At 39.2% G+C, this 27,708-nt stretch overlaps 1 protein-coding gene across 2 annotated transcripts in view; it reads left to right on the plus strand.

Annotated features, from left to right (window-relative positions):
• The window catches only part of erfl3 (Ets2 repressor factor like 3), a 163,363-nt gene that overhangs the window by 50,752 nt on the left and 84,903 nt on the right, over nucleotides 1-27,708 (plus strand). The window contains exon 1 of one of the 2 annotated variants that reach the window (XM_062063894.1): nucleotides 1-151. This exon is cut by the window's left edge and continues 317 nt beyond it. The exons of the other annotated variant lie outside the window; for it this stretch is intronic. Coding sequence (XP_061919878.1) covers nucleotides 130-151 — 22 coding nt within the window. The 5' untranslated portion in view covers nucleotides 1-129. The remainder of the gene's footprint in view (nucleotides 152-27,708) is intronic. 2 annotated transcript variants of the gene reach the window in all.

The raw sequence follows: 27,708 nt of genomic DNA on the forward strand, positions 1-27,708 counted from the left end.
AGCCCCGGACTTCAGCCGGAGAGCGAGCCCTCCCGGTCGGCTTCGTGTCACAAGTTGTCCCGGGGTGGCGACGGAAGAAAAAGCCCGACCCCGTTTGGCGGAGTTTCTCCAACTTTTTTAGCAGGAAGAATGAAGACACCTGGAGATAGCGGTAAGTCAGACTGGTTATCCATTTTGGAAGGAATGTTAGTGTCTTTAACAACCTGTTGATTTGACTCCGCTTCTTCCCCCTTCCATTATGCTGTACTTTCCTTATTACTATTGTTTTAAAGAGGAAGTGGTCCAAATACTTGCTAGTGTTAACATATCTGAGTTATTGTGCAGAAATATGGGGAAATAACTACAAAAGTACACTTCATTCATTAACGGTGTTACAAAAAAGATCAATTAGGATAATACATACTGTTGGATATAGAGAACATACAAACCCTTTATTTATTTATTTAATTAAAAATACTGAAATTCCACGACATAGTGAATTTGCAAACAGCTAAAATTATGCACAAATCAAACTATAATCTGCTACCCAAGCATGTACAACAATTGTTCTCAACAAAATAGGAGAAATATAATCTTAGAGAAAAATGTAATTTAAAATATTTGTATGCACGTACAACACTTAAGACCTTCAGTTTATCAGTATGTGGAATTAAATTATGGAATGGATTGAGCAAAGAAATCAAACAATGTACTAATATGATATACTTCAAAAAACTCTTTAAACTTAAAGTGTTTACATAGTACAAAGAAGAAGAACCGTGATAAACATTCTGAATATATCTTATCCATCCATTCATTTTCAAGATAGTCTTACTCATCTCACCATATGAAATATAACTTACTTCACCAATTATTATGTATTTATTTTTATTGTTATTACTTATGGCATATATTGTGAATAAATTGAGAACAGGAAGTGAACCAAAGTTTTAGCAACTGCTTTGTAAAGGAAAAGGGGTAGGATTTGTGTCTTCCTACTCCTTTTCGAACATGTTGAATAGAGAAACTGGAAATTGTGATGTATCATGTTGTATGCATGCATGTTCCAAATAAACTCAACTCAAATACTGTAAGCTTCTGTCACCCTAGTAACCCAATGCAATGCCGTCATCCAACATCTGTCCTGCATCAAGTCAAGTCCAGTCGTATTTATTTCACCTCAGTTTAGGACAAAAGTTATCTCAAGGCACTTTTCACATTGAACAGTTTAATTCATGAGAAGCACAGACATTGATAACCGGAACGCCACATGAGCGAGCACTTGCGGCGACGGACGTGAGGACAAACTTCCGGGAATAGAACCCTGCACATTGTGGGGCGGCCGTCTGTCTCGACCAAAGAGACAACATGACAAGAGGGTACACGGAGGGAGGGGAGCAGTCCAGAGGGATAAGGAAACCAAAACAATAGCACTTTTGAATACAGTGCTATCAAAAGAAGTGCAAGTAAGAGCTGATAAGGAGAGCAGCAACAGGGGCTTTCAAGTAGTCAGCTGAGGTTTGTGTGTGTCTAATTCCTGAAATGCTTGCATAAGTTTCTTCTTGTGTGCAGAAGGCCAAAGCAAAATCCCCCTCCCAGAATCTAAAGAGGAAGTGCAAGCACTAGTGCCGGCAGTGCAAGTTTATACGTCCGAGTGTCCCTAATAAACTAGCAGTAGAGTCTCATATTCTAGTGCAGATGGCCTACGTCTTATTAATATTTATTAACAACTTTTTTTCCACGCGCATTCTCTCATTACCCCCTCCACTTGGGACTCCCTTCCCCCCATGCGCCTTGTCCCCTCCTCACTCCCGCTGCACCCATAGTTCCCCCCACCCCCCTCAACCCTCCACATTCCTACACACACACATACACATACTCTCCTCGCTGTAGCCCGACGAGGCGGCTTGGCATCCCATCAGGAACTTGCATGGCTTTTGCATTGCGAGGTCAAGTCCTTCTTCTGGAAAGCTACTAAATATTGATAGTGTTTATGGGTCTGATGTATGCAGCTTGTGTGCGCGTCAGCCGCACTGCGAACGTCAAGAACCTCTCTTTCCTCTTTTGGTGGAGGTGGAGAGACCTGGGGCCTTGAACTATTGTACTAATTTGATGCTTTAAATCGTCATTTAATCTAGAAAAATATCACATTACTGTGTCAAAAAGTTATTTCAATTTCATTAACTCACCCTAAAGTGATCATTGATTGATTGAGACTTTTATTAGTAGGTTGCACAGTGAAGTACATATTCCGTACAATTGACCACTAAATGGTAACACCCGAATAAGTTTTTCAACTTGTTTAAGTCGGGGTCCACTTAAAACTGACGCTTCCAAAGTTGTGAAGAACTGTATCTTGAGTGAGTCTTTTCCATACCTCAGATCAGTGTGTGTGTGTGTAAGCATTAATAGTGTGTATTTTGCTTTTTATTTTTTGCTTGTTTCTATTAAATACCAAAAGATGCCTAAGCATACCTAACAAGGTACAAAAACAACCCTAAACTGGACATGCATTATTCTTTGTTTGTCTTTTTTTGCGATACATCAGAATATGGAGGTTAAACGTTAGCTTTTTTAGCACTCCTCCAATTTCTGTAGCCTTAATGAATTTGCCGTTCCGATCAAGGTTTAATGCCACCAATTTCGATACTAATACCTATCACATGAATTAACTGTAAAAAAAAAATCAATTTATATATGGTGAGTAGTACTGATAGTATTTAACTAGTTTCTTATTCTCTTTTACTATATACAACTGTTTGAGCAAAACAAGGTCAATGGTGCACAATAACTAAACAGAAGCAAAAACTACGATCTACTACTGTTTTAAACTATTTGGTTTTTGCCCTCAAAGTCTTCTTGTGTCCAGTGAATTATTTCCTGAGTTTGTAAACATTAAAATAACAACATTGAGAACATAAAAATATTTATCTGATCATTCTAGTATTGATCATATACTGATACTACCCTTAATATCAACACAACACCAATTTATGGATCAATTGATCTTCCTCCAGTGTTGTCTACTGTGTGACCACGCTGGCACTCCAGCAGTTGTTGTTATATTAGACCAGGGGTGTTAAACTTATTTTACTGTGGGCCACTTTGCAATTATGGCTGCACATTGAGAGCCACATGTAACAGTGAATAGGAATATACATTTATAAATAACCTTGTTACACAATTTGCATAAGCAAATGTTTTTGACTATGATATTCCTTTTATAGACTGTTGGGTAACTTGATTTGAAATTGTAAGTCAATATAACAAGTAGATATTTAAGTGTTTATTTTTGATAACCCGAAAAAGATGCTTGGAATATCAGGTAATATGAAAGTGTCGAACATTTTTTTTCCCGTCAAAATTGAAAGAACAAACACATTTAGCCAGGAAGTGCTTTTTTATTTCCAGTCTTTTGCAGGCCACATAATGACGGCTTTGTAAAAATGATGTGGCGGGCCACGATAAATTTGACATCCGTGCTCTAGACTCCTATGAAGCTACTTTTTATTTTCCTGTCAATAGCTGCTTGCTTTCTGCTGCAACATGCTACCATCTACATTTCTTAAAGTTTCTAAGCAGTTATTTCCTGGTGTTGTTTCAAGCTAAGTAAGCTTAGCTATTAGCGTGCCTGCTCCTGGCTTGTTCTCGGTGTATAACATGTTTACCCTCATCCTCCAGTGATAATGAAACTTGATCATGATAATTAAGATACTAAGAAATGCATTTAATTTGCCGTAAAGGTGGTGATTGATATTAGTTTAGGGGAGCAACTCCACACTATGCATAGAGACACTTGCTTGTGGTCTACATAACATGTAATGGTGGTGCTTTGGTCAACATTTTGCATAGATTACCCCTTTCTGACTGTATCTTCAGGTCTTGATTACATGCCGAAGTCATCCTTCTGACTAAGCCTCCTTCGACTGCATCTCCACCCTGTCAGCCATGTTGTAGTTTTTAGCGCTACCATATTGAGTCTACTAACAAATATAAGTTAGAACTAGGGCTGGGCAATATGGGCCTTTTTTCAATATCTGGATATTTTTAGGCCATATCGCGAAACACGATATATATCTCAATATTTTTCCTTAGCCTTGAATGAACACTTGATACATATAATCACAACAGTATGATGATTCTATGTGTCTACATTAAAACATTATTGTTCATACTGCATTAATATATGCTCATTTTAAACTTTCATGCAGAGAGGGAAATCACAACTAAGTCAATTTAGCAAAACTGTATTTATTAAACAGTTATTAAGCAGTGGCACACACATTCATGTCATTTCCAAAACAGAAAGTGCAAGATTGTCAGATACATTTTAAAACAAGCTATAAGTGCACTTTTGTGCATGATGACACATAAGATATTTCAATAAGTGTCACATAAAAATGAGCTGCATAGCAAATAGTATATGTCCTACGGCAGGGGTCACCAACGCGGTGCCCGCGGGCACCAGGTAGCCCGTAAGGACCAGATGAGTAGCCCGCTGGCCTGTTCTAAAAATAGCTCAAATAGCAGCACTTACCAGTGAGCTGCCTGTATTTTTTTAAATTGTATTTATTTACTAGCAAGCTGGTCTCGCTTTGCCTGACATTTTTAATTCTAAGAAAGACAAAACTCAAATAAAATGTGAAAATCCAAGAAAATATTTTAAAGACTTGGTCTTCACTTGTTTAAATAAATTCATAAATTTTTTTACTTTGCTTCTTATAACTTTCAGAAAGACAATTTTAGAGAAAAAATACAACCTTAAAAATGATTTTAGGATTTTTAAACACATATACCTTTTTACCTTTTAAATTCCTTCCTCTTCTTTCCTGACAATTTAAATCAATTTTCAAGTAATTTATTTATTTTTATTGTAAAGAATAATAAATACATTTTAATTTAATTCTTCATTTTAGCTTCTGTTTTTTCTACGAAGAATATTTGTGAAATATTTCTTCAAACTTATTATGATTAAAATTCAAAAAAATTATTCCGGCAAATCTAGAAAATCTGTAGAATCAAATTTAAATCTTATTTCAAAGTCTTTTGAATTTCTTTTAAAATTTTTGTTCTGGAAAATCTAGAAGAAATAATGATTTGTCTTTGTTAGAAATATAGCTTGGTCCAATTTGTTATATATTCTAACAAAGTGTAGATTGGATTTTAACCTATTTAAAACATGTCATCAAAATTCAAAAATTAATCCTAATCAGGAAATATTTGTAATGATGTTCCATAAATTATTTTTTTTATTTTTTCAAAAAGATTCGAATTAGCTAGTTTTTCTCTTCTTCTTTTCGGTTGAATTTTGAATTTTAAAGAGTCGAACTTGAAGATAAACTATGTTTCAAAATTTAATTGCCATTTTTTTCGTGTTTTCTCCTCTTTTAAACCGTTCAGTTAAGTGTAAATATCATTAATTATTAATAATAACATAGAGTTAAAGGTAAATTGAGCAAATTGGCTATTTCTGGCAATTTATTTAAGTGTGTATCAAACTGGTAGCCCTTCGCATTAATCAGTACCCAAGAAGTAGCTCTTGGTTTCAAAAAGGTTGGTGACCCCTGTCCTACGGTGTTGATGTGGAAATGGTTGCTCGGCATTTAGTTGGTGTGGCACCGAACGGAGATGTTGACATGATGTAAAGACATATTCCTGCTTGAAGCCAAACCACCATCAGACAATGGACCCCGTGCTGTTTTTCTTGGGAATTAATTCTTCCTCCATTTGTTACCAGATTCGCACCTTCTTTCTCTCGTATTACCACTCAAAACCACACCGTTAGCTGTTAGCATCACAGCTAACGTTACTCTAGTTCCGCGGGAGCGTGTGACGTTGCTCACGTGACAGTATGTGACGTATTTAAGAAGGTGCGCTTGTTTTAGTCTCTGTGAGAAGGAGAGACAGGAAAGAGTGAGAAACGCATGCAGTTTAATGCCCCGCAGCTAAAAGCAACTGCGTGAGAACGTATACTCGAATATCACGATATAGTCATTTTCTATATCGCACAGAGACAAACCCGCGATATATCGAGTATATCGATATATCGCCCAGCCCTAGTTAGAACTATGTGATACTTCTTATTAGAAAATGGCAACAGTAGAAGATTTTAGCATGCATGTGCATATACAAGCCAGCCTGCCCCGCAACACAAGAATAGAGAAAAATGAGGAACTTATTGACTATAACTTTAGACTACAACTAAAAAAATAGGGGACTCGCGCAAAACTCTTCTGGTAAACCTCTACCATGTATGGAGATATCCGCTGATGTAACTAAGGCAAAATATGCCACTAAAGTCTGAAGTTCTAAACGGCTTGTTTGTAGCAAGTTTGGAAGAAGGCAAGATTGTTTTATAAGTTTCTCCACCATGACTTCATAGTGTGATTTCAAATTTTCTTGGCTTGCGGGGATCCCAAATGCACAAAAAAGGGTGCCAGTAGGTAAGAAAACTTGGTTTTGTATAATAGGGCCAATTTTAAAAACATTATTTGGCAATGGCCGATCACATACTTTTTCATGAAAATCAGCCGATTGGTGGCCGATCGATCGGCACGTCCCTAGTTTGAATTTGTCATGTGCAGTTGTACCTCAACTTACGAGCTTATTTGTTTCTGTGACGGAGCGCTTAACTCAGAAGAATTCTATTTAATCATCATAATTTATCTTGGAAATTGGACTTCTACGGTATCTCCTTCCAGCCGCTACTCTATCAAACACACCATCAGCATCTTTTCAATATTTTTGCCACTTAGATATTATTTTAACATTCTTAGCTGGCGTTAAACTCCTGCTTCAGTATGGTGCAGACGAGCAGTGCTAGGATAGAATTTCTTTCTCAAGTTGGCTACACATTCAGTTATGTATTTGACGATTTCTTTCTTTATTTCTGTGAATATCATTCACTTTTTCTTAGCGTAACACAAGGAGTGTTTGCATTTTGCTAATTCTTGACTTTTGAGTCTTTTTTTAATTTATTTTTTTAACTTCATCATCGTATACTCAGAGGCCTCAGTTCAGTGAGCATTAAAGTAATTAATGAAGGGTTTATCTTGTGCTTTTTCTATAGCTTTATTAGCAGCACACACATAAGAAGACCAAACACTACAAGTTACGTGTAGCAAAACTGAAGTTAAGGGGGTAATTAATCAGATATACATTTAAAAGTTAAATAAAGTTAAACTCTTTTTACACTGTGCGACTACAAATAATTAAAAATGTTATTGTCATTACAGCGTGCACTGGTATGTCGGTTAAAATGTTACTTAAAAATAGTTTCATTTACAATAAAGTTTTGATGACAGTCTGTAATGGAATATTTAACATTGCATGAAAGAAAATAGTTTTGAGTCAGTTCCACTATAGTTGCCGCACTGGTGGAGCCATGTTTTAAATGTTTTAGTTATCACATTTCATATTGTATGCATCTTCAGATGGCTTAATTGATTAATCCAATGTGGGCACATCCCTACCAACAAATCTGACCTTTCGTAGCGGCATTTTTCAAGCATTAATTTAACTATTTAATCTCTCCTGCCCTGCCCTGATCCTTCTGATCTCCTGCTGTTACTGCATTTGCAATCAGAACACAAGTTTCAACCCTTAACCTCAGAGTTCTCTCCAGTGGATTGCTGAGTTTAGAAAGAGATGGATCATTCCTTGGAAATGTGTCGGATGAAAAGAAGGAAAATATACGACCATGTGTGCCACACTGTTGCTTCTGTAAAAAGCTTGTTTTGTTTACTGTAACTACAATAACCATTGTGGATAGTTTTTTTGGGGGGGGTTTGTATCAGTCAGCAGGTACTGTAACAATGACATCCATCCCTCCAAACCCGTTGATGGTTTTTGAATATAAACCAAATAAATAAACTCCATGTCCATTTTTCCTCCACCTTCATTCATCTCTGTCTCTGATGGGATAAGGACTGGTGTGCGGCTTTGTGCAATGGAATTGCATAGTAGCGGGACCCCTGGCTCTGGAGTGGCCATTGTGTGTGTGTGTGTGTGTGTGTGTGTGTGTGTGTGTGTGTGTGTGTGTGTGTGTGTGTGTGTGTGTGTGTGTGTGTGTGTGTGTGTGTGTGTGTGTGTGTGTGTGTGTGTGTGTGTGTGTGTGTGTGTGTGCGCGCGCGCGGAGCGTGGGACAATGGTGGGAGTGGGGCAGGCCCCCAGGATGATTGTGCGTGGACATGTGGGGGCCAGGGACATCTCATTGTCCTCGTATTGGTGCAGTGTGGCTGGTAGTGTGCTGCCTTTTTGAGTGCATGTTTGAATTTTCATTTTTCAACAGTTGAGCATCAACTTCCATGCCAGAGCGTCATTGGGATTGACAAATATTGTGGCATCAAGGCAGGAAGAAAAAAAAAGGAAACACTCTCGATGATCAGTAAAATCTGTCTCAGTGCTGACCACAGCAAAACCCCACTTCTTCCCATTATCCCAATACAGTTTTATGACCTTATTTATGGGAAAAGGCTCTGCTGCAATCGGGCTCCGACAACACGCCTTAAATAGATAGTGCCCTTTAAGAAAACTGGTTATCTTCTGTTTAATCAGCAGCGAGGAACAAAACGGTCGTTCCCCCCCACCCCCCTTGACAAACCATGCCGTATTTTTTATCAGTGTCATATTTACACTAGAGAATACATAAAGTGCACGGTTTATGGAGTTGTAATACAAACGCCCCGGAGCGCTGGTCGTCACAACGGTTTTTCATAAAAGTTTTGGCTGTCAGTGACGCTAAGTACACTGGTATTTGAAAAATGTCTAATCTTTCCCACTTGGGGGTAGAAGAAAGTCCACAGTGTTTGTGTTTTAGGCACATAGCATTAGCAAGAATTATTGTAACCAATCAGAAGTATCCAAACAGGAACAACAGCCTCCTTTGTTGTACATTTTTATGCAGAATATGTACAATAAATATAATGGAACCTCTAAGGTCTGTTTTGTTCGAATTGCAAATATTTGTTGCATGTAGGAAATAACTAGAATAATCCATTCCTGCAGCAAACGTATAACATAGATTAAATGGTGTGAATATAATTATTCATGATTATCAACAGTGTTAGGAAAAACAGCGTTAAACAATAGCAGCATTACTAACATTGTTACTTTTACTAGTAACAAGTAATCTAATTACTTTTCTGTACTTTTACGCTATTACAGATGCATTTGCTGTAACGTGGCATGCTATGTTTGATGTGGTTGTATGTCAACAAGACAGGGTCAGAAGCACAACAAGTTAAATTCAGGGAGTAACTTTTTACTAATGAAAGCAACAACCAGCACCACTTTGAAATGAACTAGATATCAAATAGGAAGAGGCAACATCACACAGCAAACAACACGCAACATGTAAGTAAACGCACACTACTACTACGAGGGAATAGTGAACAACAAATAAATGATTGAAGTGACCCTGTTTGTGGACAAGGAGACTATAGCCATCGAAGCAGATTGAATCTCTTTACTATCTCTAACACAATCCAGTGAAAAGATTCAACAGAGCTGCTGCTCTGCGCGCTCTTGCTGACGTCACGTAGAAATAGGCACCGCCTTTTAAAGGCACATACACACTGCTCTCATAAAAAAAATCTCTGAACTGCATATGCCAGATATTATTTAAGTAACACATTAATTACTTTCCCTAGTAATTAATTATATTTATTAGAGAGTAATTATGTTAGTAATTCAATTACTTTTTTGGAAAGTAACAAGTAACTATAATTACTTTTTAGAATTAATTTGCGGAACACTGGTTTTTATTATTATCACTTAATAATGTAATCTTTTATAGGCGCTGAAATATGTTAAGTAGTTTGCCTTCCGCCATGTTTTGTTTCAGTAAACTAACAGAGTAATGAGTTAATTAACTCATTAATGACTTAACAGTGTCATTTGACAACTTATTTTGCATTTGTTGCTTGTTTGGCTAACGACTTTTGGCTTCCTGCACACTCTCAGACGCTACATAGGTTTTATGACGATAAATTGAGGTAGATATGATAATTACATTTTGAAACGGTACTATGACTGCTTATCAATTAAATCCTATATTTTTATCAGGTAATTTGCAGTCTGCCACATTTTGTTGTAGCAAAATGAATGATGTAGCACCAAAATAAACGCCTGATAACTTTTTGCTCTTCTTTTTCTGCAGTTGAGCAACTATTTTTGTTTGACTCACAGATGCAAAACACAAGAAATAATAGTACAGTTCATCATCACAATGAATACTATAATTCAATTGCAAAAACCCTCTAAGATATTATTATAGTTATTTAATAAAGTTTTTTTATATCAAAATAGCCATCGATTAGTCTGCAATCCGCCATGTTCGGTTATAACAAAATAAAGTTTCAGCGCAACATCTTCTTACGTTTGGTGTGCAGTTAGATAACATTTAAACATGCAGCAAGCTTTGATGCTAATCACAGTATAGTGGTAAAAAATCTTAAAATGTGGTAACTACATTCTGAAAACATGCGATAACTGGCTGAATTGATGCTGAAGTCTTTCTGCTTTGAATGCAAATTTGCTTACTTCACTTTACTTTATACGTCTATTTTTCTCGTCTAACAACCCTTGTTGAAAGTTTCAAGCAACTTAAACGCATATGTTTTGCCATTTTTATCTGCATTATAAATTGTATTGCATAACGAGCGTTTGGTTATAGAAATTCCACTGCTCCTGATAAGGCCTTTGTAAAGCTGTCCTTAAGATTTTCACAAAGCCTGTTTTCAGTGACCTCAAACACAGGCTAATGCACATCCATAAAAATATGTTTTTAAAAATTACTTGTATTCCAGTGGCCTTGGTTTGACAAATGACTTCTGGAAGAGAGGTGTGTGGCGTGGGGCAGGTTCTAGTTGTGAAAATGTCTGTATTTAGCTAGGAATGTGACCAAGGGGAACAATGTGCTCAGCCAGTCGACACTAATGGACCTCCCTGCTATTAGTGCTGTGTCGCCCTTGACCATCAGGGCCATGGGCATGGGGGCAAGGCAGTATTGCCTTTGACGGACCTATGTGCTGCCCCCCACATTAACCTCTGATCATACTATCGAGTCTATGGATTGTATTTTCTAAAACGCTGCAAAGTGAAAAGTTGGAAAAATATGTCCCCAAGGCTGTTTGTCTGTGGGGCCATATTTACTTGAACACCATTGATTACAACCACAGCATGACCCCATATTGACCCTATTAGTTGGCTGCATGGCTGTGCGGGACAGGCTGTTGACTGATAACTTTTGGCCAACGCATACATGTGAGTAAGAGCACACACACACACACACACACGCACACACACACACGCACGCAAGCTGCTGCTTCTTTTTTTATTGGAATTCTTGGACCTCCCACATTCCTGCTTAGAAGGTTAATAGTTGCCGGCTGTGTTGCATTACGCATGAGGGGAAACACAACAGTCAGTATCTTTGCGAGCCTTTCCAGAACCCACTCACACTGACTCGCAGAAGCATGCATTCGCACACATATGCACCCTTGCTTGTTCTGAGGCACAATATGAACTCGGAAGACATGCTGGCATACATGTAAAAGTTTTATAACAGTTGACATGTGCTCTCTTTGACTGTAAGCGAATTGTTTATGTTAACTAACTTTTCTACTTCCTTAAACCGCTGCACACAAATGGTGACATTTTGTAAAATCACGCACCCCGACTCTGACAAACCACCGTTTTTTAACTCCGAAGTTTGATAGGTTGCATCAACTCACACAATTTAATGTGCCGTACAAACCATCAATTCTAAGTTTTGAATGTTTATATGAATCACCCTGAAATTTGGTTGACAACTTTAGGGGACTTGCATACACAAGTTTGTAAAGTTTAAGCAAGATTGGTTGAAAAACATGGCCACCATCAGGCCAAACGGCTTTGCAGGGGCACAGGTAGGACTGGACAACTAATTGTAAACATCTATTGATTATAAAACTGAGCATAACCTTTGCATTTTTTTGTTATTATCAGTCATGGGACCTTTTGGAGGTATTGTAGTGTGATTTAGAGCAAAGCGAGTCATCCCACTTCCCTGCCACGCTTAGCCCCCACACAGTGACAAAAACTAAACTGTTTCACCCATGATTAGTTCCCATAGTTCAAATGTGTAGTAGACAAGTAAATGACTAAACATGTTCTTCAAACCAAAACAATGGAATTTCTGTGTCTTTTTGGGAATAGGTTTTAGCAACTTTCTTGTGGGTCTACTCATGATGTTGCACATGCTTACCAAATGTTGTGTTGATAAGTATCACTAGATTTGGGTACAGCATTTTCACAAGATTCCAGGGGTATGCTACTGAGCCATTTCATAGGGGTCACTTTCCACCATGCCTATAGTTTTCACTAGGGTAAAGATGCCTTTAAAATTTGAGGAGTTTTGATCGTTTTCTGGCCCTTATTAACAATGGAGCTCAGGATTAAATACAGAAAAATGAATCTTATTTAATGCAAATGTGTGGAGCAGGCAATAAGATTCATCAGCAGCTGCCCTGACTGTGTGTGTGTGTGGGTGTGTTGTAACGTTATACAGGGGTTTTACGTGGCGGCATTGTTACGGAGGTGACTTGGTGTGAGGTGCACACAGCGGCATGTTTTTGTAAAAGTATATCAAATGTGTACACAAAGGAGGCTGGGTAGTTTTCTGGGTGGGCAGCTGTGACATGCATGAGGGAGTGTGCGTGAAAGGTATTACTTGTGAACAAAGTGTGTGCGTGCACGGGTGTATATAACAGGCTCTCGGTGACCAAGGCGCCACTGAAACCGATCCGAGTATGATCGTGCACACGTGACGACCAGGTAACTCTATTCCTCTGATCCTTACAGATGAGAGCTTTTATTTTCGGTCGGGGGAAACAACCTAACAGCCTTCATGTTACAGCCTGGAGAGTCGCTTCCTAATAATCAAGAGTGTCACATCACTTAGTCTTATTACACAGTCCCTAATGACATCACAGCCTCTCCGGGTTCTCATAATCCTGCCCCGGTGGCGCTGCCCCCGACAGTAGCGGGGCGGCGGCGCTGTTGTAATGTATACTCCTAATCTTCTTGGATTAGCCCCAATAATGCTGGTCATGCTGAGGGTATCGTTACACGGTGAGGGATCAGCAAACGGCCAGGCTGATCATGTGCATTCCAGGCAAGAACTGAGCAGCAGAGCCCTCGTCCCTTTCCCTTAAGAACCTAAATCATTGATTCAAAAAAAGCACTATCCGACAGTGGAACCTCAGAATCTGCACTGTTTTAAGTCCGTATAATTTAAAAACTGATTACATTGTTTTAGTAATCAAAGGATTAATCGTTTTGAATAATTTGAGGTTTATATACCTTTTTATTGAACACCAGTATAAATGTTGAAAAAGTTACTTTATTTTTTTACATCTAAAAAAGATCATTTGTGAGTTTTTTGTGATCTACATAACAAGTCATGGTGGTTCCATCCATCCCTCCATCAATTTGCTATTGCTTGTCCTTTTCGGGGTGGCTGGAGCCTATCCCATCTGCATTCGGACGGAAGGCGGGGTACACCCTGGACTAGTCGCCATCTCATCCCAGGGCCAACACAAATAGACAGACAACATTCACACTCACATTCACACACTAGGGTTAATTTAGTGTTGCCATTCAACCTATCCCCGGGTGCATGTCTTTGGAGGTGGGAGGAAGCCGGAGTACACGCAGTCACTCTGGGAGAACATGCAAACTCCACACAGAAAGACCCAGAGCCCGGTCATCGAACCCAGGTTTCACCGTGCTACCCATAATGGTGGTTCTTTGGTCAAGGTTTAGCATGGGTTATTTTTTACAGATGAATTTCAAGAGGCTTTATGAGCGTCGCTTCAGGATGCGCCGTTTTGTGAGCAATCTTATTTACATTGCCCCGTAAGGACAGTGTCTTCAACACGCCATTTTTTGGGAGTTTTTAGCGCTTCCAGAGCAAGTCTACCGACCGATTAGGTTCAAACTATACGCTACTTTATACTAGAAATGGCAACATTGGAGGATACATGGCCAAATGTCCATGTACGGGCCAGTCTGCCCTACAACAAAAGCTGGTGCTTTATTGACAATAGCGCGCAAAGGACTTTGGGTACATTTATACCATATATGGATAATCCGGAGATGTCATTGGCATGAAAGAACGTCACAGGTTTTCAATTCAATTCAAGAACTCCTTCATTCCGCACTCAATCCAGCTGTATAGTCACTCGCCATATAGCAATAGATGATATCTGTCTATTACCTGACCACTTCTATGTTGGCTACCTCTCTTTGTTTATAATGTATATTTTCTGCTGGATCTATTCTCTATTTTTTTTTTTTTTTTCTGCAGCTGTTACATGTACTGTAATATCGTACATGGTAATCGGGATTTGTTATATATTGTATATGTTATATACAGATATAATATAATAATATATCCGTATATAGTATATACTGTATATGTAATATGTAAATATTACACATATGTTATATTTTATATTGCTACTATAGATTTTTTGTCTACTTAATACCTGCATTATCCTTTCCTTCCTTACCCTTTCCATCCTTTGAAACTGAGCTACTGTGTGGAGAAATTTCCCTTGTGGATCAATAAAGTTAGCCTAAGTCTAAGGTTTTGCAAATTCCAAACAGCTCGTTTGGCAGGATTATAAAGGAAAGCAAGGTTATTTGATAAATATATCCACTATACCTCCACAGTTTGAATTCAAATTTCCGGGATTTATGTACAAACTGTAGATCCCAAATACACAACAGCCGGTACCAATAGGTAAGAAAAGTTGGTTTTGCAGGACGGTTGATAAAGGTTTTTATGATAACAACATGACTTAATGTGTTGGACCGCTACTGTATTTTTTTTGATGGCCCACCACAGATTATGAACATAAAATGGAGTGTTATGTGGAGTAATGCATGCAGGCCAGTTGGTAGATGTGTGCATGTGATAGTGCTGAGACTGACCCACTGTCCTGGCCCTTCACATTCAAGGATGGCGGCGAGTGTGGTGCTCCTAACCCCTCTCTAACCCCTTTCAGGTCCACACCCTGTAGAAAGGCAGCAGTGTTTGAATAGTTTCTTTGGCTATTTTTATCTGGGAATCTGCCTCTGTGCTGGCTTGGGGAAGACAGCGGGGGAAGGACAGAGGGTTGTAGGACAAATATCGAATCTAATTTTGGCCAATGGGAAGTGACTAACAGATCCTCGGCCAAGCGCTCGCATAGTGGCAACATTTTGTGTGTATACGTGCGGTTGGCGGTCGGGGTAATAAAATGCTGTCTGGCGCCAAGTTAAACTTTCTCTCGTCACCTCTTCCCCCCACCATTCCCGTCCTCACTTTTCCTTGTTTTTCTCCCCCTAACCCGCCACCCCATGTAAGGAATGTGAGATCACGTTTGGACTTTTTTTTCCCCCTCCCTCTTTTCCTTCTTTACCTTTTTTGTTTCTTTTCTCTCCTTCCATGTTCAGACTTGTTCTCTTAAGGGCTCATTTTGAACTTTGAGCCAACACCTCACAGCTCGGCATAACACATTATTTGTCATAGTTCAGGCTTTAAGCGCCAACCAGTCTCTTGTCAAAGAAAACGTGTCAACAGGTCATTAATTTACTAACAAATTGGATTTCAGTCAACGTTAACTAAATGGGCAAAGAAGCCTTCAACAACAGTTTGAAGGTTTCGGTAAAGCCCCCAAAATACCCCCTATCCAGTCTAGTATTAATAGTCACATTTCCACCGATGGGTCCGCTAATTCACGGTACTATTAGGAATGGAAAAGTCTGATCCGGTTTGATGAACCTGACTGAGTTTCCACACTGGGGTGTCAAAGCAGGATGGTGATAGCAGCAGTTGAAATAGCGTGACATTGTATCAGCACGGCACAATGTAACCTGCCAACAGGTAAATAAGAAGAAGAAAGGATAACAGATAAGTGTGTTATTCCTTCTTCTTGCTTTGTGGCTGTTTTTTTGGTCATTTATAACATTTATTTTGAGCACAAAAAAATCATATATAGCACCTCCAATACAATATCGTCATTGAAATATTCAATATCGTCATGTTTTTTTTGTTTGTTTGTTTTTTTACAATAATTTAAGTTCAAAACCCACTTTTCTTACCGACTGGTATCTGTTTTTGTGTATTTTAGATCTGCATAAGTCCCAAAAATGTTAAATCCAACCATGACGGCATTGCGGAGATATTTATAAAACGATATTGCCTTCTTTCATACTTCCACCAAACGAGCCGCTTAAAATTTGCCCAATTTGAGACGTTTTTTCCCAGTTGTGACGTCAACGGATATCTGCATATATAGTAGAAATTTACCTGAAGAGCTTTGCGCGAGTGCACCATTTTAGTCTGATACTAGGCCTGGGCAGTTTATGGATTTTAGAAAAAGTTAAAGTTAAAGTACCAATGATTGTCACACACCCACTAGGTGTGGTGAAATTATTCTCTGCATTTGACCCATCACCCTTGATCACCCCCTGGGACGTGAGGGGAGCAGTGAGCAGCAGCGGTGGCCGCGCCCAGGAATAATTTTGGTGATTTAACCCCCAATTCCAACCCTTGATGCTGAGTGTCAAGCAGGGAGGTAATGGGTCACTCTAACCCAGTGGTTCTTAACCTGCGTTCGATCGAACCCTAGGGGTTCGGTGAGTCGGCCTCAGGGGTTCGGCGGAGGTTAAAACACACCCAACTCATCGTGTAAATACAAATTTCTCCCTATCGGCGTATTACGGATACGGCAACAGTTGACTGGTTTTGCAGGTGTGCAATTTGTTGTGAGTATGCACTGTGTTGGTTTTGTTGTTTGAACAAGGTGATGTTCATGCACGGTTCGTTTTATGCACCAGTAAAAAAACATGATAACATTTTAGTATGGGGAACATATTCACCAATAATTAGTTGCTTATTAACATGCAAATTAGTAACATATTGGCTCTTAACTAGTCATTATTAAGTACTTATTAATGCCTTATTCGACATGGCCTTATTATAACCCTAAACCTCTAACCCTGACCCTAACCCTAACCAAATAACTAAATTAAGTCTTTATTACTTAGAATATGTTCCCCTAGTGTCCAAATAACTCTAAATTAAGTCTTTGTTACTTAAAATATGTTCCCCATACTAAAGTGTTGCCAAAAACATATAACTTTGTCTTGAATTGGAAAAAAAACACATTTTATTTATCACTAAAGAAGGGTTCAGTGAATGCGCATATGAAACTGGTGGGGTTCGTACCTCCAACAAGGTTAAGAACCACTGCTCTAACCACAAGGCCACTCGATATATCCATGTTTTTTGTTGCCAACGATTTAAAAGATAAAAATATAGTTTTTTTTTTTCTCCTACGAGTTTCTGTTGCTCGCGCCGTCCCCTTACTTCCTTAGCAAAGATTCAATGCTAACGCTAACAAGAGCGAGACGTTTCTTTGCAAGAAAAGAAAAGTGTTGTCAGTACTTTGGTTTTGCGGCAACACGCGTGAAACAAATGACTGCATGCAGTTTGTTTAAAAAAGGCAACAGCACAATAAACTTATTCCAGCACCTGAAACCGAAGCCTTTAGTCGAGTGCTGGAATTGCAACCCATAACGAGGTCAACAAGTGATGTATTACAATGTAATTGTAATGTATGCATGTTCGAAATAAACTGAAACTGACTGACAAAACCGCAACAACAACAAACTCCGGCCAAGAAGCAGCTTACTGTGGTAGAATCATTTTCACCAGGTGTGTATAGTGAGAAGGACACACAATAGAGAACGATCACCAAATTAATCGCTCTGCACACCGCCAAGATGTGTGAATGAAAAAGCTTGCGTTTATCCACTGACTAACGATAGTTTATTTACAGAAGTATTTTATCCAAGACAGAAGTTTTAAATTTGCTCAATATTAGTCTCAATGTTGGAGATAATTATTTATTTGCATGCAATGTTCAATGCTAGAGTGGAGTGCGTACACACGGGACAGGCTCATCCAGCTTTGAGTGTGTCATAGGCGGTATAGTATGTCAATGAGGAACAAAGGATTTTCCAACATGGTGCCTTCATAAAAACACAAATCTTCAAAAGCGACTATTTCATTGCCTCTATGCTCAAAAGTGGAGCAAACAAGAGATGACCGATTATTCTCATGTTTAGTGTACTTAAATAGGGTCTAGGGCAGGGGTGCCCATTACTTATATCGCAAGCTACCATTCAATCATGGAGGGTGTGTCAGTTGATCGGCAGGCATTGAAAAAATAGAACAAAATATTAGCGATCATAAATCTTCACTATGACGTCACTTTCGTCACTTGATTGAATATTCAAGGCACCCGAGGATCTTGTGAATTGATGCTGGCTGCTGCCAGCTCAGTGTGAAGGAAAACAAGACCGTCAGGAAGACGAGAAACTCTATATTTGAACCTTACCTGCCGTCAAAAGCCTAAAGACTGACTGCACAGTTTCTGTCTTCACAATAAAACTGCTGCTCCATCCTGCCTGCGCAAAAAAAAAATAAGAGTCTCCGAAAGCTAGGGCAAACAAGCTAGCAAGCCACGGAGTTTGCCGTCAATGTATTTCTTGTAAAGTGTATAAAAACGAGTATGGAAGCTAGACAAATAAGATGCCAAAACCAACCACTTCAATGTGGTATTGGAAAGAAAGGAGGACCTTTTAGAATAGAATAGGATAGGTCTTTATTGTCATTGCACGAGTACAACGAAACTTTTTTCTCCTCCACAATGTAAAATCGAAAATGTGGAAGTTGTCAGCACTACTGTGAATTTTGTCTGATTCCAATCAATGCAAGTCCAGTGTTTCCCATAAACTGCCAAGATACCTGTGGCGGTGGGGGCGTGGCTATGGGTGTGGTCACCATGACATCATCGAGTAATTTGCATAATTTACTACAATGATATGATTTTCTCTAAAAAGGCTCAAAAAATGTATACTTACTAATTAATAATAACAGTTTTGTTTTAAACGTCCATCCATCCATCCATTTTACAATATAATTACAACAATTTATGTACATATTTATATACAGATTTGAACAATAAGTTATTCACTGAAATATATTTATTAATTGTGGTTCTTACTAAAAATATATCTTATAAAATATAAAAGCTAAAATGTCTCTTAAAGCTCTGCCCCTTTAATTAGTGCATACTAAATAATTTAACTTTGGCCTACTACTACAACCATATTATTTACCAGCAACATAAAGTGAAACAGAGGCAGAGGTGTCCTGCCACAGTCAGTAACAAATAAACAGAAAACAGTAGTGGTCAAATACAAATAAGGCAACAAGAGAAGTATCCCACACTTCTCTTTTGTAAAGTAAATCTGAACAGCCTATATGGGCATCTACATCAACTATATGATTTGCCTGAGAAGCTGGACAAGACAAAAAAAAAAAAAAAAAAAATCCTATTTGTGGCGGACGTAATTCTTTCGTGGCGGGCCGCCACAAATAAATGAATGTGTGGGAAACACTGAAGTCATCAGAATCCAGTAATACACTAACTTATATTCTTGCCTGCATGAAAGAAGGGAATCTATATGTTAAACATGCATGTATTTTGTACACTTTTAACATGTGAACAAAAACGGCAAAATAAAAATAAATTAAAATATATATATATATATATATATATATATATATATATATATATATATATATATATATATATATATATATATATATATATATATATATATATATATATATGTATGTATGTATATGTATAAAAATGTATATGTATATACAGTATGAGGTAGATCACCTTGACTTGGTCATTTAAAAAGTAGCTCGCCAGCTGAAAAAGTGTGGGCACCCCTGGTCTAGGGGAATATATTACTGTTAGAACATTGTAAAAAATCACTTTTGGAATAAAGGGGCCCTTTAATGAGGTTGCTTCTCTAAGTGACTGACATTGAACACACAAATATTACCATACAATGGTGACCTAAAATGTACTTCTTGGTCAAAACCAGCCTCAGAACGAAAACAAAACAACACCATCTGCCTTTAATCAGCTGATACTTCCTCATTCTCAAATGTTAACATTGTCTCATCGCTCAAGATTTACAGAGCTAATGCATTGGGCTAAATAAACCCAAATGATCGCTAATCACCCTCACGCAGGTCTGACTCTGTTCCCCAGTCAGACGTCTAACAATCCGTGCCAGATGGAGCCCTTCGACAGCGCGTCCGCGCCAGAAGGATATTTTGGGGGAAAGTAGCTGTGTTTGTGTGTGTTGTGCGTATACACTGACGTAAAACCTTTTATAGGAATCGATTGACCTTCCCGTCCCACCATCCTCTGCTGCCCCGCTCTATCACTTCTCTGTCACCAATCCGTGCTGGAATACCCCAGTGGCAGCTCCTCTTCCATTAACCGGCTCCTCCTTTTTTTTCCTGGCTTTATATCATATCCCGCTTTTTTTCCGTCTCTGATATACAAGCTAGCACTACTCACCGAGCAGACACATCACTGATGACTAATAACAAGACTCAAACTGTGCACAGCCCTGTCAGTCATTGTCGGACTACATCAGGGTTCAGGACGTCCCAAAAACTAAAGCCTTAGGCTATGTCTACACTAAGCCGGATAAGATAGATAGATAGATAGATAGATAGATAGATAGATAGATAGATAGATAGATAGATAGATAGATAGATAGATAGATAGTACTTTATTGATTACCCCTTAAATGAATAATTATTTAGCCTAGGCCTCGTTTCAGCCACACTAAACTATCGTTTAAGGTTCCCCTCCTCGGACAATTTTTTACCCAATTAAGTCCGCCGTGTATTTCTTAAATCTCCGGCTCTTAGTTCTGTATGGACTCATTGATCGTTTACAAACTGAGTTTGGAGAGGAAGTGACGGCAGAAAGACCGCGCCCCACACAGGAAGTGACGTCAGAAAGAACGCGCCACAGCCAGCTTCATAAAAAGCGGTTTCGTAACTCGGACGTAACCATTGGAAATATGGAGGCGAATCATCCGGACATGTCGTGTTTCTCCTTCCGTCTGTGCAGACATTTGTGGAAATCACACATTAATACCTTAAGAGAAAGCGATTGCAGCTATTTCGGATACAACACTTCTCAGACGGCAAGAGAACTTTCGAATGTCCAGGTCAGCTGTGATTCTACTTACCGAAAAACCTTGTCCATTTGTGGAAGGAAAAACAACGAGAATGCGGGCTCCCGTGGATGTGATAAAAAAGGTAGCGTCTGATTTGTATTACCTGGCCGTCGAAGGAAGACTACGGAAAACTGGGAATGCTATTGGACTGGCAAAGCAGACTGCATCAGTTATTGTCTGCCATGTATGTCGTAGACTCAATGTCTAGGTCCAGAGTATATAAAGTCTCGAAAAACAAATGGACAATGAAGGTGAAGGCAAAAGAGTGAGGAGTGTCCTGACCAGATATCTAGATCGCGAAATTGATGGTTGTAAAATGTTGTTTGTCACATTGTGTAGTTTCACGTATCCAATAAAGATTTGATTAATTTATGATGGCTTAGGTGTGATTCACTACAATAGGGCCCCGCAGCACACTGGATTCCAGTTAATTGAAATACCACAACACTGAATATGGTTCAGATACGTTAAATTTAAGAACCTGCACACAAAGCAACACCTGAGGTGCTTATGACGTGCGCAATTTCCGTGCATGCGTGTTAGGTCGTCTTGCGCCGGCTGACGGAGGAGTGGAGGGGGTCTTAGGCGACCAGTGTGTGTGTGTGGACAAGGATAAGGTTAGGTGGGATTTACCCTAGATTGGCAACACTAAATTGGCCCTTGTTTGTGAATGTGAGTGTGAATGTTTTCTGTCTATCTGTGTTGGCCCTGCAATGGCCAGGGTGTACACCGCCTTCCGCCCGAATGCAGCTAAGATAAGCTCCAGCACCCCCCGCGACCCTGAAAGGGACAAGCGGTAGAAAATGGATGGATGAACCTTAGTGTAAACGAGGCCTTAGTCGTTGACGCTTCCATGCAAACTCTTAAGTCTTTTTCCCCCTCAAGCTATCATTCTCTGGAAAAGGCTCTTTGTTTTTGCTTTCCAGGTGTTGTGTATGTGTTCGTCTGCGCTGGCCTAAGAGAAACTGAATAATGCATCAGATCATTGGAAAGGTATTTATAGGAAAGCAGGAGAATTAAAGTTTAATGGCCATGCCGGCCATCAGTGCAGAGCTTCATATAAGCCAAACGTCCTGCACACACATAAGCACACATGCATTAAAGTCAACAGACACACACACACACATAAATGGACGCACACCTGGAAACTGGCTGGTTGAGTAAAACCTCTCCGTGTGTAACAGCAAGTCACTTTGTGCCTTCTATTGCTGAGTGCTATCGCAGAATGCGGTTAGAGTTCAACTTCTCGGCATGTGCTGCTAGTTAAAGCAGGCTGCCACTAAAACCTTTTAACAATGTTAATTGTCATAAATAACTTTATGATGCCAATAAGTGCCTTATACTCTGTCACCTTTGCGTTTTTTAAGGCTTTATATGTACAGTATACTTCTTATGAAACAGCTTTGTAGATCTTAGGCTACATTCACACTGTAGGGTAGGATGTCCAATTTGGATTTTTTAAAAATCAAATCCGATCTTTTTATGTAGTCGTTTATATTATAAAAAAAAAAGTGATCTCTAATGTGACCTGCATTGCGACATGACGTGATTGGAGTCGGACGTGCTGCAGTATTTACGGAAGTAAACATGGCTTCAATTCTAGTCGGCCTCAGTCTTGGCGCATTTGTGGCAATTTCAAGGATTTTGTGCAATTAAAGTTAACATTTTCTGAACTGAATTATTGTGTGTAGAAGATTAAGAAAGAAGAGGGCAAGTATTTTGCCTCTGGCAGTTTGCTGGACATTTTACTTTCACGTCTGCTCTGAGAAGCGTGTTGGCGAGCAGTGAGAGACATGAGTGGTGGAACGTTGAGATGAGTTCCTAAAACATATTATTTTCACCAGTTTTCTGCTCATTTGTCAGCTGTTTATTTTGTAACTGTCTTTTTTGACGATGAATTATGGCGTGTATCGCTTCTTGATGATGTATTGGTCAGATGAATGCGACTGGAGCGTCCTCACTGCAGTCACATCGCATACATATCCGATTTATAGCCACATAGGAAAGAGGCCTGCGTCTGATATAAAAAGTCAGAATTACACAGTTCACATTGACATGAAAAAATGTGATGTGGGAAAAGTTGGAATTGACATCCAGTGGGAACGAAGCCTTAGACACCTCACTTTTGTGAAATAAAAGTAATATGTAGTCGTATTGGTCATAGTTTTTTGCCTTGCCCCTTTTAGTTCCTTTATATTTTAAATATCAAACAATTAAAGCAAGTAGTTTTTTGTTGTTGGTCAAACTGTCCTCATCACATTTGCTTTTTTACAGAACCAAGACGAAAACAAAAGATATGAAGTAACATCTTAACATCCTTAAAATTTAAAAGACGTTTACTGATGTATACGAAGACCGAACAATTTTTTTTTTTTAATGACCTTGGATTGCTGAATGCCAGAGCTGTCATACAAGTGTAAAAAGAAGTCAACCGCTGTATACTTATACCGTATTTTTCGGACTATGAGGCGCACTTAAAATCCTTTCATTTTCTCCAAAATCCAGTGCGCCTTATAACCCGGTGCGCCTAATGTACGGAAACATTCTGGTTGTGCTTACCGACCTCGAAGCAATTTTATTTGGTACATGGTGTGATGATAAGTGTGACCAGTAGATGGTAGTCACACATAAGAGATATGTGTAGACTGCAATATGACGCCTGTAAACAACACCACAACTTTAAATGTTCCATTGAAAATAAGGAACATTACACACGGCACTCAAAAATCTGTCAAAATGTTTTAATTTGACTTTGAAGCCGCACCTCTTGATGGATTGTTTCACAATATTATGCAAAACCAACTGTTCTTATCTTCTGTTACCTGCTGATCTGCATAAGTCCTGAAAATGTGCGCACATCCCCCACTGTAGTCTGTGTCGGTACCGTAGTCGATAAGCTTCTTCTTTTTCACTATCTTCTTGTTATGTGGCATTCACCCTCTGCTGTTGGCATTTCTAATATAAAGTAGTGTAAAGTTCTAACGTATATCTTGCTATGGACCAGTGCAGTGGGTTTACATAATTCACCCACAGAACTTAAGTTATTAGAGAGATCCGGTCAGACGGTTTTTCACGGGACACATTTCCGGCGTTGTTGCACTAGTGAGCCACAGATGAAGAGATGCTGCTCCGTTGTTGATTGAAGTAAAGTCTGAATGTCATTAAAACAGTTAGCTCCATCTTTTGACACTTCTTCCACTCCCGTCCTTGCACGCTATACCGCTACAACAAAGATGACAGGGAGAAGACGCTGTAGAAGGTGAGCCACGTAGATAAGAACGCCCACAAAACGGCGCATCCTGAAGCGACTTGAAAATTATCTGTAAAACATCATCTATGCAACATTTTCACCAAAGAACCACCATTACATGTTGTGTAGACCACAATGAAGTGTTTTACATTTAGAAAAAAATCATAATATGACCCCTTTAAAGCACTTTATAATCCAGTGTGCCCTATGGTCCAGAAACTACGGTAGTTAAAAAAATTGTTTACTTCTTGTTTGACACAAGACCGACATAAGTGGAGAAGACTGAACGTGAGTCGTTTAATTGTTGAAGTAAACAGTCCTTCTTTTGAGTCACTTTTTGTACTTTTCTTTATTAATAACATATTTGTCAACCTACAGTAACCCTATTTTACTGAGCAGCCTGGACATAGTGCATGGTTGTTGTAGCTACATTAGTTTTTGTTGCTACGCTTTCGCACTCTTGCAGCAAGTTCCATGTCCTGTTCACTGTTTATCCTCACTTTTTGTATTGGCATTTAACCGTAGAGGTTCCATTTGACCTAATGATCCATCAGTCGGCACATAATTGTGAGTGTGTGAGTGTGTGAGTGTGTGAGTGTGTGTGTGTGTGTGTGTGTGTGTGTGTGTGTGTGTGTGTGTGTGTGTGTGTGTGTGTGTGTGTGTGTGTGTGCGTGTGCGTGTGTGTGTGTGTGTGTGTGTGTGTTGTAGCCCTGCCCTCCACATCACAATAATTTTATCTATGTCCATTTTCAGTATCAGATGTGGCCTTGTGAAATTACACAACTACCAGGCAGTTGCAATGCAAGTACCGTATTTTCCGCACCATAAGGCGCCCCGTGTTATTAGCCGCACGTTTAATGAACGGCATATTTCAAAACTTTGTTTACCTGTTAGCCGCCCCGTGCTATTAGCCGCACCTACGCTACGCTAAAGGGAATGTCAACAAAACAGTCAGATAGGTCAGTCAAACTTTAATAATATATTACAAACCAGCGTTCTAACAACTCTGTTCACTCCCAAAATGTAATGTGCAAATGTGCAATCACAAAAATAGTAACACTCAAAATAGTGCAGAGCAATAGCAACATCAATAACTCAACGTTGCTCATACGTTAGTGTCACACAACACACAAAATAAACATTTAAAGCTCACTTTCTGAAGTTATTACTCATCTACAAATCCCTCGAATTATTCTTCTTCAGTGTGCTTCACTTGTTTTTTGACACCATCGATGATGTGGACGCGCATGCAGTCGTAGATCAACAGGGACGGCGCTGCGTGAAAAAAGTCACCCGGTGTCTTCGCGTAAACGTCTATCAACCACTCGCTCATCTTTTCTTCATCCATCCATCCCTTCGAGTTAGCTTTTATGATGACGCCGGCTGGAAAGTTCTCTTTTGGCAAGGTCTTCCTTTTGAATATCACCGTGGGTGGAAGTTTCTGGCCGTTAGAATGGCAAGCTACAACCACAGTAGGACGACTTCTCATTCCCTGTGGTGCGAATATTCACCGTACGTGCTCCCGTTGTATCCACAGTGCGGTTCACATGAATATCAAAAGCCAGTGGAACCTTGTACGCGTGTCTCTTAGTAGGAGACATTTTGTTGTCTTTACAGAAAAACAAATGAAATTAAATATCCGCGAGCTTCTTCTTCTCCGGGGGCGGGTGCTCACCTTGGCGGTTGCTTACAGTAGAAGAAGAAGCGCTTCCTCTTCTATGGGGCGGTTGCTTACCGTAGAAGAAGAAGCGCTTCCTCTTTTACGGGGAAAAAAGATGGCGACTGTTTACCGTAGTTGCGAGACCTAAACCTTATGAAAATAAATATGAATATTAATCCATATATAAGGCGCACCGGGTTATTAGCCGCACTGTCTGCTTTTGACAAAAATTGTGGTTTTTAGGTGCGGCTTATGGTGCGGAAAATACGGTAGTGCACACACACACTGGCATGTATAGGCCTATTGGGAGTCGGGAGTACAGAACATTTTTTGATCACTGGGGTTGACCGGTCGTGTAAAAGGAGTAAGGGGTGGATCAAGAAAAGAAAAAAGGGAAAACAGATTTAATAGGATTGAGGGAATGAATAGAGCATGATTAGACATGTCTGAGTAAGAGTCTGTTGAGCCTCTTTTAGAAAACCCAGCTCAGGTTGTGACGATTGTCACTAATTAATACAAAAACAGCAATCAAGACGAGAGATACTTCCCTTTGCCGGGTACTTAAAAACTCGAAATTAAAGAAAAAAATACTTTTCATATTTTGATTACTCTTACAGTGGGCATGATGAATCGAAGCAGCACACCAGCAGATTTCATGCGCGTGTTAAATAATAAGACATTGTATACACGTTACCTTGGAAACTAGTCCTAAGTGCAGCATGTTAGACTTTCTCAGAAATGTCTGTTGATGTTTTTATGTATAGAGAGAAACATTTAATTGACAGACTAGTTACTGTAAATTTTTGTAATTAAAAACATGGTTCATGTGAGTATCCAGCCTGCACCTCTGCATGTGTACATGCAGGTGTTTTATATATTTTGTAGGGTTTTGTTTTCATCTGGCCCAGGGATTAGCCAGGTTCTTCACACTCATTCTCCCTCAAGTTTGTTGGTAGAAGAGGCAGAAGGCAGAGGTCTGTGTGAGTGTGAGATATGTGTATTTTTATCACATGTATTTCATCTGAAATTAATTGCATAATTTGATCCACTAAGGAAGATGGATTCATCGTATGAATAGAAGCATAGGGGTTGTGTTTGGACTCTCTGGCTCTTGGACTCGTTCCCAAACTCTGCTTCACAGTGTCGTGTCACTACATGTTGAATACATGTTTTCCCTCAATGAACTGCAGTTCCCAAGTGTCGGAAGCACTCATGCAACCCCAGAACGTAATGCTGCTTGTGTTGCCAGCTAACTAGACAATAATGGCTGTGTGTTGACTCATTTTCAATTGATGGTGAATCTAACACAGCTATACAATCTGTACACTGACTTCTCTAAACTATGTCAAAGTATTGCTCCTTGGGAATGGTTAAATAAATGCAAGGGTTGTACTCACTTTTGTGAGATACAGTGCATCTGGGAAGTATTCACTTTTTCCACATTTTGTTATGTTACTGCCTTATTCCAAAATGGAATACATTCATTTTTGTCCTCAAAATTGTACAGACAATACCCCATAATGACAATGTGAAACATTTTTATTTTATTTTTATTTGCAAATGTATTAAAACTAAAATATAAATCACACATACATAAGTATTCACTGTCTTTGCTCAATACTTTGTTGATGCACCTTTTTGAATACGATGCCACAAGCTT

The sequence above is a fragment of the Entelurus aequoreus genome, linkage group LG11, assembly GCF_033978785.1.
Source record: "Entelurus aequoreus isolate RoL-2023_Sb linkage group LG11, RoL_Eaeq_v1.1, whole genome shotgun sequence".
Taxonomy (NCBI): Eukaryota; Metazoa; Chordata; class Actinopteri; order Syngnathiformes; family Syngnathidae; genus Entelurus; species Entelurus aequoreus.